This window comes from Myotis daubentonii, chromosome 8 (genome assembly GCF_963259705.1).
Source record: "Myotis daubentonii chromosome 8, mMyoDau2.1, whole genome shotgun sequence".
Classification (NCBI taxonomy): Eukaryota; Metazoa; Chordata; class Mammalia; order Chiroptera; family Vespertilionidae; genus Myotis; species Myotis daubentonii.
The window spans coordinates 11,614,544-11,634,369 of NC_081847.1; the positions used below are offsets into that span (position 1 = coordinate 11,614,544).

At 54.0% G+C, this 19,826-nt stretch overlaps 1 protein-coding gene across 5 annotated transcripts in view; it reads left to right on the plus strand.

Moving 5' to 3' along the window:
- The first annotated feature begins 903 nt into the window (after positions 1–903).
- Positions 904–19,826, plus strand: part of NFATC2 (nuclear factor of activated T cells 2) — a 150,449-nt gene continuing 131,526 nt past the window's right edge. For 2 of the 5 annotated variants that reach the window (XM_059705298.1, XM_059705297.1), the window contains exon 1: positions 12,688–13,054. In XM_059705298.1, the coding sequence (XP_059561281.1) occupies positions 12,925–13,054 (130 nt within the window). In that variant the 5' untranslated portion in view covers positions 12,688–12,924. Of the gene's footprint in view, positions 1,238–12,687; positions 13,055–19,826 lie in introns of those variants that run through there. The other 3 variants (XM_059705299.1, XM_059705300.1, XM_059705301.1) reach the window with 3 other exon arrangements.

Sequence of the window (19,826 nt, forward strand, 5' to 3'; positions counted from 1 at the left end):
TCCTGGCTCCGTGGCCCCCTGATGGGAGCGGCTTGATGGGAGCCCCGCGTGGCATCCCACCCGAATTCTGGAGCCCGCGCAGAGTTCACGACTCCCGTCCCTTTATTTTCCTGTTTATTCAGAGCGTGTGTAAACACATGGGTTGCCTGGTTTCGGCGTCTCTTTGGCCATTTCATTATTGCTGGAGCCTCTGAGCATCACTGGAAACCTTGGGTTTTCTAAATGAATCTAAAAATATACTCTTTGAAAAAAAAATCTTGGAGTTGGACAGAGTTGACACACGGCACGGTTATTTATTTCTTTTCCCTCGTCCCTCCTCCCCTCCCCTCCCCCTCTTCCTCGTCCTCTTCCTCCTCCTCCTCTCACCATCCCCAAATACAAAAAAATATGGGCAGCTGGAGGCCCCGAGGGACAGGGCCCCTGGGTCAGTGTCCAGGGGCTCAGGCCACCTGGGGTGTTGGGGTGAGCCCTAGGCCCCTTTGACTGGGAGGCGCCCGCTTGGAAGCTGGGGGTCTGGGGAGCTCGGGCAGGATTTATTAAAAGCGCAGTGGGCGAGGCGAGGCGGCGGCTGGGGCAATCCTTGCAAACTGCCGCCTGCAGCTCCTGCAGGGCCGCTTGGACACTCGCGCGCCCCCACCCCCTCTGCTCTGGCGGCCGCATCACTCCCTCTCCCTGACTTTTCTCGCGAACAATCAGGGACTTGTGCTGGCGGCCGAGGGAGCCACGGCGCTGGCTGGCCGCGGAGGAGGCGACGTCATGGATTCCTGAGTGTGAAGTTTGCAGGAAAGCCCTTAGTTTTGGAGATGGACGGGATCCAGCGGTTTCCATGGTGCTGGGTAAACAGGAGGAAACAGTGAGGGAATCCCGTTATTTTACTGCATTGAAAGCCTATAAACACGGAGCGCCGGGAAGGAAGTCGCGTTCCCTCTCGAGTAAGCCGAGCGCCGAGCCGCGCCGACTCCAACGCGCCGGGAGCCGGAGCCGGGAGCCGGGAGCCGGAGCCGGGAGCCGGGAGCGGGAGCGGAGGAGCGCAGCTCCCGGGCCGCTCACAGGCTCCTCGGCCAGGGCACCCCGCGAGCATGCTTTAGAGGACGGCGCCCCCTTGGCTCCTGGTCTCAAAAAACAGAGCCCCTCTCACGGCGCGCGCCAAGCCCCCATCCCTTCCAGATGCAGAGAGAGGCTGCGTTCAAGCTGGGGCACTGCCATCCCCTCCGCATCATGGGGTCTGTGGACCAAGGTAACTGACTCGCCCTCCACCGCGGCCGGTCCTCCTCCCGCCTCTCAGCCCTTCCCTTCTGCTCCTTTCTCGGGCAGCGCTTCGGGCTCCTGGCGGGGCGCAGGGGGGCCGGGACTCCGGTGGCCCAGGGCGCACAGGTAGCGTGGCCCGAACAGAGGCTCCCTCGCCCCAGCCGAGGAGGGAGGGGAGGGGGCGACCTTAGCCCGCTGAGCACCCGGCAGTGCCGCGTCCCACGCGGGATTCCCTGGCGAGGTGTCACGGGAGTTTCCCTTCCGTGGGACACCGGGCGTCCCTCGCTACTAACCGCTGGCTGCTTAACCGTTTCAGCACTCGGCTTTTGACAGCAGATGCTACGCAGCTGCACTGTTATTATTATTCATCATTATTATATCATTTAGCTTTTTTTCCTTTTAGGAGAACAGGCTTGATCTTTTACTATGTAGCAAAACTAGCCACGAAGACTTCGCTTTTGAAACAGTTACAGCAGCAGATGCGCTGGGACATTTAAACAATCCCCCCCCCCCCCCGCCCTTTTTTTTGGATGTGCCTGGTGGATGCAGTCCCCGGCTCCCCCTTTAAAGTGCAGTGTACCATCAGTTTGTTTTGCGATCTGATTACACTCTGCTTTCTGTATTTCTGCCTCTTTTCCTTCTCTTGGATTTAGCCCTGGAATCATACTCCTTGGATCTGACGGGAGGGGCTTAACGTATAAGAATATGATATGAAAATCTGCCGTCTGTCCTGGCGGCGAGGCGTGTGGGCTGTACCCTCGCGTGGGGCTTGAGGAGTGGAGACCAGGCAATGCAGCGCGTTGCTCCCAGGCCAGCCCTGCCCGCGGTGGGGGCAGTGCCCTGCGGGCAGGGCTGCAAGAGTTAAGTGAAATAAATACGCGTGGGAGGAGTTAGCCTGGTGTCATAAAATCAGAGTTGAATGTAGGTTTTGTGCTCTGCGTGGCTGATTAAAGTTCTGGGGGGGAAGAAATGACAATTTCAGTAAATAAACCTGAGGGTTTTTTGAGTTTTTTTTTAAACCAGAGTGAGGCCAAGTGCCTGGGGTTGGGTAAATGGTGTGCTTTGCCTCCATGGCACGTAGTTCTAGCTGAGTTGCACTTTGAACGTTTTAACTGGTACCAGCTTATCCCGGCCTCTGCTAGTGGTCAAGCATGTGACATGATGGCAAACACATTTTACTAATACTGCATCACCTGTAAAAGCGATGGTCTCAGACAGGTAACTGCTGGTTAAGGATATGAACTGGTTTTGACCGTCACACATACCAAGAGAGTGCTTGATGTTGTGATGGTGGGGGTGGGGGGAAAACCAATGCCAAACGGAGCTCTATTTGGAAAAGAGGAGAGCAAGGTTGGGGGGGAGAGAGAGAGAGAGCGAGAGAGCAAGTTTGGAAGAGAAGTGGGGCTTCTGATGGACTCTGATCTAATACAAGCCTCACATTTTGTTGGAGCTGCTCCACCTCTGCTCAAGGTGGATGAACCTGCCCCTCTCTCAAGGTGTTGAGGTCCGTGTATCTTGCGTGTGCTCGTTGCCTCCCTCCCAGCCCACGCTCGTGTGTGCAGGGATGGGGAGTATGTGCGTGCCAGTGTGTGTGTACACATGTGGGAGACAGGGCACCGCATTCTTCCCAGCGAACCACACTCGGCATTCCGAGGCAGCTGGGCACACGGAATGCAATTCCAGGCATCAAAGAGCTGGCGTGAGAGAGGCTTCCACCGTGCCCTGCAGAGGGAGAAGCTATGCCCCCTTTAAACTCAAACACCACGTGAGCTTAGGGACAGACCTGAAGTGTGCATGCAGATGGGTGGGGCCGTGAATAGCGAATAGAAATATTTGCATGGCAGGAAAATACTGACCTTGCTGTGCAGCCTTGGGTCAAGGCTCTGGGAAAAACTGAAGATCTGAAAGAGGTGTGTTCAGTTTTATCTGAAGTGGGATGATGGAAAGTATTTCAGGAATAAACACATCCAGCATGAGCTCTGTTCACTCCCAGACTGGAGCTCCCTGCCTTCTGCTTGGATTAGAATTTCTGTTTGGCCACATCACACTGTGTGATCTTGGATAAGTGCCTGAACCTCTCTGTGCCTCAGTTTTCACATCTGTAAAATGGGGCCAATAATATGGATGCCATGCGCATAGTCAGTGCTGGATAAATGTTAGCTGCTATTCCCATTGAAGCTGCAAAACAGTAACTTACATTGATACAGAAACTGGATTTTGCAACATAAAGTTGCTGAAGAGATGTAGCACTTCAAACCTCTCCAGGTACTTCTTAACTTACTGGGGCTTCATGGTGAGACAGGTTGGGCTAAGATGATGGCTGCAAAGCCTCAGTTTCCTCATCAGCAAAAGGGAAAGAGGATCATGTGGACCTCACAGGGTTGTTATAAACATCCTGTGAAATCACGCATGGAAAATGCTAATGTCGATGCTTAACATGCGGTTAACACACATGCGATGTTATTGTTATCTGACGATTGGGGACAGTGAGAGCCAGCCGTGCCCAGGGTCACACACAGTGGGAACTCTCGTGTTGTCTAAGGGGCTGAGAGCACGCGCGTATTGAGCGCCGCCTGGGAGCGGCACACCCACCTGTTTGCAAGTATTAAGTCTGTAATTGTCCGGGCAAGTATGTTGCTAAGTGTGCAGTCATCTCCTGCACAGAGGAGGGCAGTGAGGCACAGAGAGGTGCAGTAACTGGCCAAGGGCTACCCAGCGGAGAAGTGGTGGAGCCATCATTTGTTTTTATTTATTTTAAAAAATATGTTTTTATTGATTTCAGAGAGAGGAGGAGAGAGATAGAAACATCAACGATGAGAGAGAATCATCGATAGGCTGCCTCCTGCATGCCCCCTACTAGGGATCAAGCCTGCAACCTGGGCATGTGCCCTGACTGGGAATTGAGGAATGGAACTGTGACCTCCTGCTTCATAGGTTGATGCTCAACCACTGAGCCACACTGGCCGGCCAGAGCCATCATTCGAACACAGGCCCTTGACCATATGATCTGGAACTCACGAATGTTACCATAGTTTTTATAATGCCTTTCGATGGAAGAGCAAACTGAGGGTCCACACCTTGATCCTAGGTTCTTTCCCCATCACCACGTTACTTCTTGGCATATCTGAAAGGGTAGGAGGGGCGTGTGGGAGGACGTGGAGGGTACCAGCATCATCGTTAAAGATGGGGAAACCGAGGCAGCCGCTGGTCTGCCCGAGCATAGAATGATTCAGAAGGGCTCCTTGCCTCGCCCCGCCTCAGGGAAAGGGAAGGACAGTGTTTCCACTCCCCCCAGAAGGAAACTGTGAGGCCAGCACCGCTTTCTGTGTCTGCCCAGACCAGAGGCCCCTCCTAGGGCCCTTCCAGTCCCCCCCTCTCCTCAGGACTCCGGAGAGAAGCTCCTCCGGCCCCTTCATTACAGACTTTCCCCTGAGGACCGGGGCCGGGTTCCTATTTCTGAGTGTCCAATGGGTTCTAGGCAATATTCTAACCCAGGACATCAGCAGCGTGAGATCTGGTGAGAGGTTCAGGTCTTGGCTCTGCCACTCACTCACTAGTACCTCCACTCCCTGTGCCCCGGTTTCCCCACGTGCAAAGGAGCGATAGTAATATTATCTGGAATAATCATGAATATGTTTGACAGTGAGTATCAGACCATCCAGAACAGCAGGGGCAGGGTCCAAGGAGACTCCCCTACCGTGCCAGGATTTAACCCTTCATCTGCCGAATTACAGGGAAGGTCCCAAGACAGCAAAGGCCCTTGCGAGGGGGGGGGGGGGGGCGGGCGGGGAATGACAGCAATAATTTACCAATCTATGGAGAGTTTCAATCTTTTAATAAACAATATGACTCTCTAATCACTCACTTAATAACAATTGCTGCCATTATTTCTGTACAATTCATTCATTCACTATTTACCCCCCCCCCCAAATTAAGATCCCACCTAAAAAAAACAACAACAATTAGTGTCCTAGCCAGTTTGGCTCAGTGGATAGAGTATCGGCCCATGGACTGAAGGATCCCAGTTCAATTCTGGTCAAGGGCACATGCCTGGGTTACAAGCTCAATCCCTGGCCCTGTTTAGGGTGCTTACAGGAGGCAACCAATTGATGTGTCTCTCCCACATCGATGTCTCTCTCCCCCCCCCCCCCCATCCCTTCCACTCTCTCTAAAAATCAATGGGAAAATATCCTCGGGTGAGGATGAACAACAACAGCAAGAAAGCAACTACCAAGCACTTTCCTGTACATGTTCTCACTACATAACGAGTGAGTATCTCGCGTCTTACCTAGAAGAAGCCAGGCGTGGTCCTGTTTTTGTTCCTTTGCTAGAAGAGCAATTTGGGCCTCTGCCCAGGCTGGAGTGGCGGTTCCCTGGGACTCTGCCCCGAGCTGCCCTCCCCTTTACTTATCACACTGGTGCTGACTGTCCACGCTCAGTTCGTGTTCCCCTGGGGCCCCAGTGCCCGGGACAGTGCCTGGATGTAGTGGGTGCTCTCTTGTTAAATGGCGGATGGACGGATGGACGGATAAATGATGCACAGTAGGGCGACCCGACTTCTTAAGGCCAATGACTTAAACTTGGAAGCACCGTGGCGTCTTTTTGGCTCACTCTCCTACACTCCGTTAGACCACGACGATGGCCTGACTTCCACATTCCCCACTCACCTCCCGCTAGTGGCTCCGCGGAAATTCTCCCTGGGTCATCCACCAGGCACATGCTCTCCTGCTGTTGTCTGGGATGAATCAGCCCCCAAAGGCAAGAACAACAAACAACAACCATGACCATGACAGCAGCCACCACGACCGAGTGCCAACTATGTGCCAGGCGCCATCCTAAGGGCGTTCCGTGTGCCACCTCATTAATCCTCATACCAGCCTGACAGGCAGTGTCCCCCTCTTGCACCGGGAGGGGCAGCCACGCCCCAGGTCACGTCGCTGGGCCTCGGAGCTTGGACTCCCGCCCACTCCACCATGTTGCTCCCGTTGGGCTGGATGATCATGGCAGGAAGGCGACCTGTTTTCCCAACGTGGCGTCCTCTGTAGCCAAACGCTTGGCAGATATGATGTCCGTGGATTCTCACAAAACCCCCGAGAGGCGGGTGTTTAACATGATCCCTGCTGCTTAGAGACGAGGAAACCAAGAAGGGAGTGGTCAAGGCATTCCAAGGGCAGAACCAGGTCTGGCTGATGCCAGAAGCTCGGCGTTTAAGGGCTCCGTGGTCCTGCTTCTCCTGTTTCCTGCAGTGGGACCACCCAGCGAGCCGGCATGAGCTGGAGCACAGGGCCGCAGCCCCAACGGAGCCAGCCCTCCACAGAGCGTGGTGTGTGCGTGTGTGTGTGTGTGTGTGTGTGTGTGTGTTGGGGGGTTCTCGTCCCCCTTCCACCCTGCCTTTCTGGGCCACTGAGTGACTTCTGGTGGCCCCATCCCCTCCACATCCAGTCTCTCCATGGAATGGACCTGCCCAGGGACCCATTTCCTCAAAGCCTCTCTCGGGGCCAAAGTCCAGCTGGGTGCTTCTCGGCCTGTCTAGCACAGTGATGGCGAACCTTTTGAGCTCGGCGTGCCAGCATTTTGAAAAACCCTAACTTAACTCTGGTGCCGTGTCACATAAATTTTTTGATATTTGCAACCATCGTAAAACAAAAACTTACATTTTTGATATTTATTGTATATATTTAAATGCCATCATCAAAGAGAAATCAACCAAAAAAATGAGTTCACGTGTCACCTCTGACACGCGTGTCGTAGGTTCGCCATCACTGGGCTAGCAGGTGCACTCCCGCACTGGCTACACTCAGAGGGGTCTGCGCCTGCCCCCTTCCTCTCACACACGACGCTGCCCCCGCTCCCGCGCCTGGCCTGTGCCTGTCCTCCCGCGGGGCTCCCCCTCCCCTTTGCACATCGTCCTTCAGGGCCCAGCTCACTCCCACCTCCTCTTAGGAGCCCCTGGACCATGCATTTGTCTTCATCAGCGATGTTAGAGCATCCGCGGTGTGCCAGTTCCTGTGCAAGGGGCCGGGAGAGAGTGGTGGCTGGGACAGTCGGCCCTCACTCGGCAGACACCGAGCGAGTGAGTCCAGGGAAAGCCCAGATGATTTCAAAAGCTGTTAAACCTAAGGGACTGAAATAGGAGAAGAGTCATATGCAAATGACTTGGCATATTCATGTGAATGTGCGTGTGCGTGTGTGTGTGTGTGTGTGTGTGTGTGTGTGTGTGTGTGGTAGGTGGGTGTACTTGCTTCCTGTGGCTGCCGTCACAAATTACCACAAACCGGGTGGCTTGAAACAACAGCAATCTCTTCTCTCAGTTCTGAGGACTCAGAGTCTGAAATGAAGGTGTCGGCAGGCCATGTGGGCTCTGAAGGCTCTGGGAGGGGAGGTCCTTGGCCCTGCCAGCTTCAGGTGACTCCTTGGCTTGTCAGTGCATCACTCCGCTGTCTGTCCCCATCGTCACACAGCCTCTTCCTGTCCTCTCATGAGGACCCCAGTCCTTGGATGAGAGTCCTTAGCGCTAACGACCTCAGCCTAACTTGATGACATCTGCGAAGACACCCTTTTTCCAAAGAGGATCACACTCACAGGAAGGGGGTTAGGACTCGAACATCCTTTTGGGGAGGGACACAGGTCAACCCAGAGCAGCAGGGATTGCTAATTCAGGCTGGGTGGTCCCTTGCTTTCTAAAGGGAGGTCTTTTTCATTGACCTCTGGACGGCGAGGGAGCTGCCTGTAAAATGTCTGGGGGACGAGCGTCCACAGCAGAAGAAGTAGCATGTGCAAAGGCCCTGAGCAGAGAGGTGTGCTTCGGATAGTCAGTCACCAGCAAGGAGACGCGTGGCTGGAACAGAAAAGGCAGGGGTAGGGGGTGGGGATTGTGACGGGAGATGAGATCATGGACACAGGCCAGGGCAGGATCGTGCAGGGTCTTGTGAGCAGTTGGCAGTCCATGCTCAGGGCAATGGGGGGTGGGTGGGCACTGGGGTATTCTAAGCAGCAGGGGTGGGAGCCTGTGGGTTGTACTGACCACTGAGTGCAGAGCAGCCTGGAGGCAGGTGAGAGTGAGTGCTGGTGGGAGGCTGTTGCAGTGGCCCAGGCAGGAAATGACGGTGGCTGGGGCCTGGGTGGGGAGGAGGCGACAAGTGGTACTTTCTAGCCCATAGTGCATTCTCCTTGCAGTTCTCAAGCGGCGCTCCGTGAGCCCTGGAGTTCTGCAGGGATGTTCCCTGTCTTTGACACCCGAGGGTATATGCCACTGATTTTGTGAATAATATGAGCCACGCCAGACGTGCCTTCCTCTCGACCCGGCCCAGACTCCCCGTGCCAGCTCTCCTCACCCTCTGCTATCATTGGGAGTCATAAGATTTTTTTTGAGCGTTTCATCTTGGTCCAAACATGTCCCTTAGCAAATCCACCCTTAGCTAATAGCCCAGGAAAAATGTGACTCAGTAATGAGTCTCAGATTCGCATGGGACAAAACCATGTCTGTGGTGGCACGTGTGACTGACAGAAGTAACACAGCCTTCTCCGTGCCTCCGTGGGGGCGACAGGGATCCTTACACCTGGGGGCACACAGAGCATGTCTGTGGCCTTCTCAGCGGTCTGTTCATCTTGACTGCCATTTTCACTGTTACTTCACTGTCCTCACAACTCGTCAGATCCAGGCAGCTCCACCTTCACAGTGGAACCCAAACCCCACCATTTACCACCAACTTCACCGCCCTCCCTCCCGCCCCAGTCATCCCAGTCCCATCATTGACTGAAATCACTCCCTGATTTCAAAGACTGTGAAACTGACGCAGATGTCAGAGTCTGCAAAGACCCCGGCAAGAGAGAGAACAGAGATGGGGCAGACACGTGGTACTGGGGGGTGCGGGCATTTAGGAAGCCAGCCTGGGTGACAGAGGGTGACAGTGGGGACAGCATGAAGGCGGAGGTTTGAGAGAGAGTTCTGGGGTGGACAAGACTCGCCAATGAGCCGGGCCCTGACCGACCAGCCTCCGCGCCTGCCCTTGGGGCTTTGGCTCAGCATTTCCTGTCTAGGTCCCTGCAACAGAGATGAGGCCCCCACCCCTGCTCAGGGGGTGTTGGCACCTCCTGTTTAATGACAGGCAAGGACAGCAGTCTCAGGGAGAGGGGAGTTTGCTGACCATGCCCCCTTGTTAAATATTAGTTCCACAAGGAACGAAAAGGAGAAACAAATCCTGTGAAAGGAGTCAAGAGCCTGGAGATCAGGGTCTCAAGCTCGCGGGCTCATGGGAACACAGCGGGGCAGCGGGGCGGGGTGTGTGGGGCCCTGAGAGCCACGGACTCATCTGAAGGGGTGGCCTCTTCTCAGCTCCAGGTGACGCGGGCCTGCTGCCGTGGCCAGATCTTCCCACTTATTACGAGACATTGCAAATGTTAACTTTTATATGAAATCTAATTAAACAATGTTAGTTCAGATTAAAAAAATTACAGGGCAGGTCAAACATAATACTGGGGTGGGCAAAAGTATGCTTACAGTTGTGAGTACAGGAAACAGAGTTTATTCAGTATTATTATTATTTATTAAGTATTGTGTTATTTTCCATACAAACCACTGTACACCTACTTTTGCCCATCCTCTGTGACTGCAGGGTGGGTGTGGCCGAGCTACTGCAGACCTGTGACTTGTGTTGCTGTCACATGGCGCATCTTCCTGCATCCCACACCTTGATTTGGGTTCTGGCTTTTAGTAGAACGCAGCTCGACGACCCAGGTGGCAGAGGCAGTAAGAGAAGGGGACAACGACAGGATACCTAGGAGAGCTGGGGGGCGAGGGGGAGGCAGCTTCCCAGAGCCGGCGGGCCAGGTGTTTGTATTTAACTCTAAACTCCATGGGAAGCCACGGGGGGGTCGGGGGATGTCTGTTTGAAAGCATCCCAAGGGCAGACACGGTAGTGAGCCCAGGCCGGAGGCTCCCGCAGTGGCCAGGTGAGAGATGATGGGACTGGGGTTGACTGGGGTTGACTGGGGTGGGAGGGAGGGCAGTGAAGTTGGTGATAAAGGGTTGGGTTTGGGTTCCACTGTGAAGGTGGGGCTGCCTGGAATTGCTGAGGGTTTGCACGTGGGTGAAAAGAGGAGAGGAAGCCAGGGTTACTCCTTGGTGTTTGGTCGAAGAACTGGCTGAACTCTCGGGCAATATCTGAGCTGGGGACATGGGAGAAGTTTCAGAAGATAATTGTGTTTGGTGGGACACATCCACTCTGAGGTACCTGTTGGATACCCACATGGAGATGTTGGGTGGACAGTGCAGTGTCTGAGCCCAAATTTCAGGGGCGAAGTTCAGGCTGTAGATAAAAATGAGCTTTATACCAGTAGGGGGAAGGGACCGACTTGAAGGGGTCTCAGGACTCAGGGCCACCTGCATTGGGGCTGGGGGGCGGCGCGGTACTCCTCAGATGTTTGTATTTAGGTAGAACCAAGCGGCTTCCCAAAGGAGCACCGCGGAGTGCTGTTATTGGGAGAAGGGGGATGGGCTTCTGGGCAGGCAGAATCCACCCCGGGCCAGGAGAGTGGAGGCATTTAACCGTTAGGAGCGGGGAGATGAGAAGGGACATGTGAGGGCGACACCAGGCTTCCTCCTGGTCTACAGCACAAGGCAGGCTTGTTCCTGGTTTATCTCTGACCAAATTTCGGGGACCGGACTTCGGGCGTTGTCATTAGGGCGGAGAGAATCCACCTTCTTCTATACCAGCGGTTCTCAACCTGTGGGTCGCGACCCCTTTGGGGGTCGAACGACCCTTTCACAGGGGTCGCCTAAGACCATCGGAAAACACATATATAATTACATATTGTTTTTGTGATTAATCACTATGCTTTAATTATGTTCAATTTGTAACAATGAAAATACATCCTGCACATCAGATATTTACATGACCATTCATAACAGTAGCAAAATTACAGTCATGAAGTAACAACAAAAATAATTTTATGGTTGGGGGTCACCACAACATGAGGAACTGTATTAAAAGGTCGCGGCATTAGGAAGGTTGAGAACCACTGTTCTACATACTTCTATCGGTGTTAGCCTGCGTCATCTCCCCTCCCCCACCTACATTTATCAGCCCCTCCTAGATGCTTGTTGGGTACTCCCAGGAGAGCTGTGCTTGTGGTTAGGAAACGAATCAGGGATTTCTTTATATTCTGAGTCAGAAAGCACTTCCCAAGACTCCGAAAATTGGTGAGTCCCGAGCCAGGCCCAGGCCCCTGGAATGGAGTTTGAGTTTAAACCGGGGGTTCTCACCCCTGGCCACACATTGGAAGGCTCTGGGGAGCTTTTACAAAACCCGGAGGCCCAGGCCCCACCCTCAAACATTCTGATCATAACTGGTGTCTGGTGTGAATAGCGCTCCAGGTGAGTCTAATGTGGAGCCTGGGTTAACCCCTGGGGGCTGGGTCTGGGGCTGGTTCTGGGCTTTGAGGTTGTGCTTCCTCTATGTCCCCGTCCCTAACATTCACCCGGGATGCTTGCTTACAAACACACACCCCTGAGCCTCCTCTCAAGACTCCTGGAATTAGGAGCTCCAGTGAGGGGCCTGCCCATCTATCTGTTCTGAACAAGCATTCAGGTGTATTGCTTACCCACCGCCCCCCCTCCCCGCTCCCAGCTGCCCTGCCCTCCGTGCTCAGCCTGCAGCACGCCCAGCTCTTGCCGGCTGTTGCTTTTTGGGGGGTTTCCACTGCTGAACACTCTTCTCCCAGGCTCCACCCATCAACCAGGTTCGCCCCAGTGTCACCTTCCCAGAGAGGCCCTCCGTGACCACAGAAATGACTGATCCTCCCAGCCCGTCATTACCCCACAGCCTGGTGAGATCTCTCCTGGCGCCTCACAGGGGACCATCTTTGTTCCCTGTTTTTCTCCTTCGTGGCTCTCCCCGCACCAGGACCAGAGCTTCTCCAGGGCTGGGTCCCCTTCCTGCTGGGTGCCTGGCACCTGGCGCGATAGGTGGCCCGGAGGTCTAGGTGGGGCTTGTGCTCAGAGTATGAGTCTTTCCCAGGCCCCGGAATACGGAGCTAGGGGCATGCAGGTGACAACGCTAGGTGGACAGCACTCCAGGCCGTGGGCACACAGAGGCACAAGGAGTCACAGATCTGCCCCCCCCCCCCCCCCCCCCAAGAAGAAAAGCGGGAAAGCCCGGATCCGCTGCTCACACGGGGCAAAACTTAGTGGCAGCAGCTTTCTGCCCGGGCTCCTGGGTCGCCCAGGGCCAGCCGCGCTCACCCGCCGGGAGGGTGGATGGCAGGGGCCCCAGCGCGTGCCTGAGCTCGGGGCCAGGGCGGGCGGGTGGCCTCCTTTCTAGGGCGCTGGCCAGCCCCGCCACCCGCCTCTCCCTCCCTCTCCCCCCCCTCCCCCGGCCTGGGTGGCGCCCCGCCCCCGCCGGCCCGGCCGCCTTGTCCCCGCCTCCCCCTCCCGGGGCTGCAACAGGTGCCTCCGGAGCAGGAAGCTCGCGCCGCTGCGCTGCTGGGCTCCCGGCGCGTCCAGACCCGCTGAGCCCGGCGCGCCATCCCCGGCCCGGCGTCCCTCCCGCGAGGACAGTGACCCCGCCGCTCCGCCCGCCGCTCCGCCCGCTTCCTGCACCTGACACCCCGGCCAGGGCCCGGGAGAAAGCCGCCCGCCCTCGCCCCGGCCCCAGCGCTCCCGCCGCCTCGCGCGCCATGCAAGCCCCAGAACCGCAGCCGGACCCCGACGGAGGGGACGCCCTGGGCCCCGAGCCGGGGGGCAGCCCCCAGGAGGAGCTGGACTTCTCCATCCTCTTCAACTATGACTATCTGAACCCCCTCGAAGGTCGGTGGAGGCTCCCCCCGGGCCTGGCCCCCCAGTGGGGGCTTGGCCTGGGGCGAGGGCCAGGGCCCCTCTGCTCCAGATGTCACTCTTCTGGGGGCTTGGTGAGGGGTGCCTCTCCCCAAGGAGGCGAGAGGGAGGGCACGAGGCCAGGGACTGCTGCCACCCTGAGGGGGTGGTCGGCTCACTTTGCCCCATGGGGTGTCAGTTTCCAATTCCCGTGGCCTCCCTGTGGAAGGGGCGGCAGAAGGTGGTGGCAGGGGGCGCAGCTGGCCTCTCGCCCGCTGCTGGGTAGTCCAGCGATTGGGTTGCCTTTGGAGGGAGGAGGGGAGGGAGCGGAGAAGGGAGGTAGTGGGAGGGGGCGGGTGCCCTAGGAGGTGGCCGCTGAACCTCAGGATCAGGCAGGTGAAAGCGGATCGCCTCCCCTGCAGGCACCCGAGGCTGAGAGGGCTGGTTGGGGACTTGGTGTTGAAACTAAGGAAGAGGCTGTCTGTGTCTAATGCTCGAGTGTGGTTTGACTTCGCCGTCAGGAGGCCGGCCCATTTCCTCCCTGGGTGGTGCTGCTGCCTTTGCCAGTCACCCCAGGGATCAGTGGGCGCTTGTTCAAGCCATCAGCACCCCACAGTCACAATGGATGTGGGGGCTGGGAGGGGGCGGGGGTGGGGCAGCACCTGTCAGTCTGCCTCCAAGTGCCTCTGCCGCTGGGGCTGGGCGGCCCTGGCGGGGCTGTCACTTCACATGCTTAACAGGAGCCAGCCTTCATCAGGAGGAGGAGGAGGTCGCACACCCAACCTCACTGTATTTTTCTGGTTAGCAGGTTGTCTGGGAAAAAAACAAAAAATCTAACCAGGCTTCCTGATTTTGACAGCCCAGCCCAGCCAATACTTGTTGAAGCCTTAGCTTGCTGGTGACTTCCAGATGCGGGGGTGGGGTGGTGGTGGTGGTGGTGGGGGGCGTTGCTGTTTGCAGAGTCAGGCAGGGTTGTGCTGGCTGGTTTGTGTAGGCGGCCTTTTCAAGAACCTGGACTGTGGGTTGGGGGGTGGAGGGTGGGACTTGCTGCCCCCCCCTGCCCCCAGATGCTTGTTAGGCAGGTGAATGAGAAGTTTTCCCTTTCCTTCCATGTTTCTTCACTGGCCACCTTAGGTGAGGGGCTTGCTTCAACCTCAGGGGTCCCCAAGTAAAGACGGTAATTAGTAATTACCCTGTATTTTGGCTGGAGATGGAAATAATTAGCCGGCAAGAGAGACCAGTCTTCTTGAGTTGCAATCTGGAGCCCATCCTTTGCTTTGAAAAGATACGATTAAGAATCTGCAAATGATCCCTCTAGCATCAGTGGTCTTTCTGTTCGTTAAGATTAAAGTCATGTTTTGCAGGGAACTAATACACCCCTCCCAGATTCACAATCAGCTAACTTTTTTTTTTTGGCAGGGGCTGATTTCCGGGGAAATAGTTTCCAAGCCAAATCTAATGGGAGGTGCTTTTTATAGTTTTTCTTGGCAGTGGGACTTGGCGGCCGCCAGATGGGTGTCCAAATGACCACAATGAACCCCCGAAATCTGTGTTTTAAAAAAAAATAAAATTTATTTTTTGGGAACAGTTTTATTTTTACAGAAAAATTGTAAAGATGAGACAGAGTTCCCATATACCCAGCATCCAGTTTCCCATAGTATTAATATTTTACATTAGTATGTATGAGTATTGTTATCATGAATGAACCAGTGATGATAAATATTATGACCTAAAGTCCATCCTCTCTTCAGGTTAGACTGTCCCTGTTTCTCAGAGCTGGACAATTTTGAGGAGCACTGATTAGGTGTTTTGCTGAATGTCCCACAGTTAGGGTCTTTCTCATGTTCTTCTCGTCGTTAGGCAGGGGCCATGAGTTTTGGGGAGGAAGACCATAGAGGGAGTGACCATTTCCGTCACATCCTCACTAGATATCAGCATGATTTATCGCCGTTGATGCTGACCTCGGTCACCCGGCCGAGGTAGCATCTCTCTGGGCTCTCCATTGTCAAGTTACTCTTTTCCAACATGTGCTCTTCGGAAAGAAGTTACTGTGTGCCACCGACTTAAAGGATGAGGGGTTGTGCTCTGGAGCCTGTAAAAGGGGGACGCCTTGCCGGGAAGTAGGCAGCACAGAGACGTCATGGCCAGAAGGGAACCTGGAGAGGCTGACGTGAGCTGATCCAGATGTGGGGCAGGCTCTGGCTCACCCAGATGTGAACAGGGGTCCCCTCTCCCTGCTTCTGCACGGTGGCACTCCCCACGGGCCAACACTGGCCCTTCTCTTGCTCTTGAGCTTTGTCCCGGGCGACAGTATAATGGGGATGCATGTGAGGTGTTATCCTTCACTCTGGGCGTGAGCTTGGCAAGAACCAAGGAAGGAGAAGGACTGCTGGTGGGACAGACATCAGAAATTGGTGAAGTACTAGGGAATTTGGGGGACGTTGGGCTCATTTTATGGAAGCTTAGCATGTAGCCGCTGTTTATTAGCTCCTGTGGGAACTCCTCCGACCCCGGCAGGTGGGCACGATTGGCACCCTCATTTACAGAGGAGGACGCTAAGGCACAGAAACGGGAAGGAATCTTCTCAGCACGCCAGGTGAACAGCAGAACTGAAATATGAACCTGGCATCTTGCTCCAGAGCCGACATTCTGGAGGGGCCTTGTTCCCTCACTGGATGAGACACACATGTAACCAGTTTGGAAGGTGCCCTGCACCATGGCAAGGCTGGAATGCAAGACGTTTACCGACAGCGGTCTTGGGCAAGTCATTTACCGTCTCTGGACCTCTGCCCATCAGTCAAATGGCTGAAGTCATAATACTTACCTCATAAGGTTGTTTGTCCACTTAGAACAATCAACAGTGTGATTGGCTACTAGCATTGTGTTAAACCCTTGGTTTTGTTAATACAGTTGCTCAATGAATGTGAGCCAGTGTTCATTTACTCATCCAACTGACTACTGAGTTATACCCTGGGGATATAATAAGAATAAGACCTGGCCCCTGCCCTCCCTGAACTACAGTCTCTGATTGTTTTCTCTTGTCCAATGGCATTCAGGAGCAAGCTCAGAGTCAGAGAAATGCTGGGCATTGTCCTTGTTTCCAACCCCGGCAGGGGTGTCTCTAGCGTTGGCTTCAGGACTGAGGTGTATCCTTTTAATTATGTCAAGGAAGTATCCATCCATTCCTATTTTCTTGAGAGTTGTGTTTAGGAATGGGAGTTGAATTACATCACAAACTTTTTAGCATCTATAGAAAAATACGATTTTATTCTTCTTAGATCTATCATATGTTGACTTACATGGAAATATTCACTTGGTTACTATGTCTTACTTTCTTATGGTGGTGGGACCTGCATTGGTTTGACAACATTTAAGACTTCTTTCAGCAGTATTCATGAGCCATACTTGTCTGTAATGTCCTTTTTGTGTGCTATTAGGTATAAGTATCTTTTGGTTTCTGGGCTCAGTAACAATGTATTGTTGAGACTACTCAGTTTCTAAAGTTGTGATGGAATTCCCTTGGGAAGTCATCTGGACCTAGTGTCTTTTTATGGGGTGATTCCATGATCACTTTCTCTCTTGTCTCTCTGGGAAGTAGTCCGTCTACACCAGTGGTTCTCAACCTTCCTAATGCCGCGGCCCTTTCATACAGTTCCTCATGTGGTGACCCAACCATAAAAGTATTTTCGTTGCTACTTCATAACTGTAATGTTGCTACTGTTATGAATCGTAATGTAAATACCTGATATGCAGGATGTACTTAGGCGACCCCTGTGAAAGGGTCATTTGGCCCCCAAAGTGGTCGTGACCCACAGGTTGAGAACCGCTGGTCTACACTGTCTATTTCTACTGGAGTCAGTTTTGGTAAACTGTATCTTTCAAAGGAATGAGCCTTTTCATCTATCTAGAATTTTCAAGTTTATTTGCCTAGAGCAGTGATGGCGAACCTTTTGAGCTCGACGTGTCAGCATTTTGAAAAACCCTAACTTAACTCTGGTGCCGTGTCACATATAGAAATTTTTTGATATTTGCAACCATAGTAAAACAAAGAGTTATATTTTTGATATTTATTTTATATATTTAAATGCCATTTAACAAAGAAAAATCAACCAAAACAATGAGTTCACGTGTCACCTCTGACACGCGTGTCATAGGTTCGCCATCACTGGCCTAGAGGCTTGCCAACTGGATTCTTTATTTTTTTCTACTGAGGGAGATAGCGAAGTTCATCGTTAACAGACTGAATGGAGACAGGGCTCCTGACCCAGCCTTAGAAGGGAGAGGTGTGTTTGGCTGTCAGATAGAGCAGAAGTTTGATTCCTTGTGTGTGCTTGTGAGTTCAGTGAATTCTTACTTCTCCCACCATAACACATCGGGAGAGACGGGTGGGTGCTGGGAATTCCTAGTCGCCTCCAGAGGGCCCAGCCCTCCTCTGGGACTGACATGTTGGGAGTGCTCATTGCTGGCCTGCCTCGGTGCACCCGGCACATCCCGGCTTCGATTCCTGCTAAGCGAATGCATGTGTCTCCGACTTTGCCCTTTCGGAAAGGACAACAGACTCCCGGTTGTTGCTCGTAAAGTCTATTCTGGTGATCCTTAAACTCTCTGGGCCACAGCCCTTTAACAAGCCGATAAAAGCCACAGGTCCTATATGCACACACACTGTCGGAGCACACGGCACATATACGCCCGCCCCCCCCCCCCCCGCCCCCCGTCCCAGTCTGCTCTGCCTGCCAGTGCCTTTTTATTTGGGTGTTGTTGTTCACCCTCAGCGAGGATATTTTTTCCATTGATTTTTAGAGAGAATGGAAGGGAGGAAGGGGTGGGGAGGGAGAGAAAGAGAGAGAAACATCGATGTGAGAGAGACACATTGATTGGTTGCCTCCCTCACTCACCCCGATGGGGGCTGGGGATTGAACCTGCAACCCAGGTACGTCCCCTTGACCAGGAATCGAACCCAAGACCCTTTGGTGCACGGGCCGACGCTCTAACCACTGAGCAACCCTGACCAGGGCTTACTGCCGTGTATACCATTTTCAGGGAGAGTCACGGTCCCTGCCATAGCCCATTCCCTAGTGTCGCCTGCCCTTCAACTCAGGAACACCTGCTCTCAACCCACTCACAGGGGACAATTAAAACCTCATTCTCTCAGCAAACACTCCCCGAATGCTTGTTTGGTGCTAGGCGCTGTGGGGGGTATGGAGACAAATTGGATGTGGTCCTGCCCTGCCTGGGCCTCTGCGAGACACAGCCTGGTAAACAAATAGGGACAAATGAGGTGCTGGGATATAGTATCATGGGTTTTTTTTCCCTGTGTGTGTGTGCGTGTGTGTGCTTACTAAAAATAGAGTTCTACGCTAAGCAAGCAGGTTCCCTGACGTGACATTCAGAGACGTCGTATGAGTCAAGTTAAGGACAGGCCTTCCTAAGCCTGCGTGTATAAATAGTGTCTCCAGGTGCCGCCGGGCAGGGGCAGGGAGGCCCAGGATGTCAGGGAGGCGGCGGGAATGGGGAGAAGGTTGCCTTGAGCATTCTTCACTATTGAACATGTGCATCCTGGTGTCCGGATGAAAAGCCCCCTGTTCCTAAGATGGCCTTGCACTTTGATGGGGGAACGGAGGCCCTTACACCTTAAAGCGGTGTTATTTGGGTTGGTTCCCGAGGCTCCCTGGGCCTTTGAGGCGATGGGGTTGAATAAGTTTGAAAAATGCAGTATTGGTGGCGAGTGGCTCTCAGCCCCGGCCGCACATTCGAATCTTCCAGCCAGACCCAGACCAATGGAGTCACTGGGGGTCCGTGAACTTGGCCGAGAGCCGTGCAGTGGTGTCAGACCAGGCCTTGAAGCCAGGCTGTTGGGGTCCCGAGTCCCTGCTCTCCGCACTGCAGCTCAGCCAGAAGTCACCGACTCCAGCTTTGATGGAGCCCAAGGACAGAAGCCTGGGGTGCGTTCACCCTTTCCATTTGCTGCTTACGTAATTATCAGTTGTATGTTTGCTGCTCTTCTGATGGGACTATCCTCATTATAAAACATGGAGCAAAGCTAGGGCCGGTGTGGCTCAGTTGGTTGGGCGTTGTCTCTAGCACCAATGGGCTGCCAGTTCGATTCCTGGTTAGGGCACATGCCCGGGGTTGTGGGCTCAATCCCTGGTGGGAGGCGTGCCCGAGACAGCCCATAGATATCTCACATCACATCAGTGTTTCTCTCTCCTTCTCCATTCCTCTCTTTCTAAAAATCAATAAAAAATCTTTAAAAAAAATGCAACAAAAAACGTTTGGGCCCCAACTGGGGATCCAACATGTTCCCCCAACTCCAAAGGCCATTGGCTGGGCAAGTCAGAACACCCCATCTGAAATAGGAAAGTCCTGGCTGGCAATTCTGACTTGGTTGCCTTCTCTCCGCATGACCTTGGCCAAGCAGAAGTCCCCAACCTTACCAAGCTGGCAATAACTAATTGCCAAGTAGGTGGGCGCAAAGCTGTACAGCTCCTTCCTAGCGGGATGTATGCCTACGGGCACGTGATTCCGATCCTCCGGGCTGTTTTCTCACCTGTGAAATGGGGGTGGGGATGGCAGCGCTCACTGGGGCTGAGGGGAGTTTCTAGGAGGCGATGTGATTGAAGTGTCAGTGGCTGGGCTGGGTAGATGCTGGCCGTGGGGGGCGCTGAGGAGCTTGGAGGTCTCCTGACTTCCCCAGGGCACTGACTCCTCGGAGGAGAGAGAGTCTTTGCCGCAGCCTTTGATGAATCCCGAGCCTTAGGAGAAAATG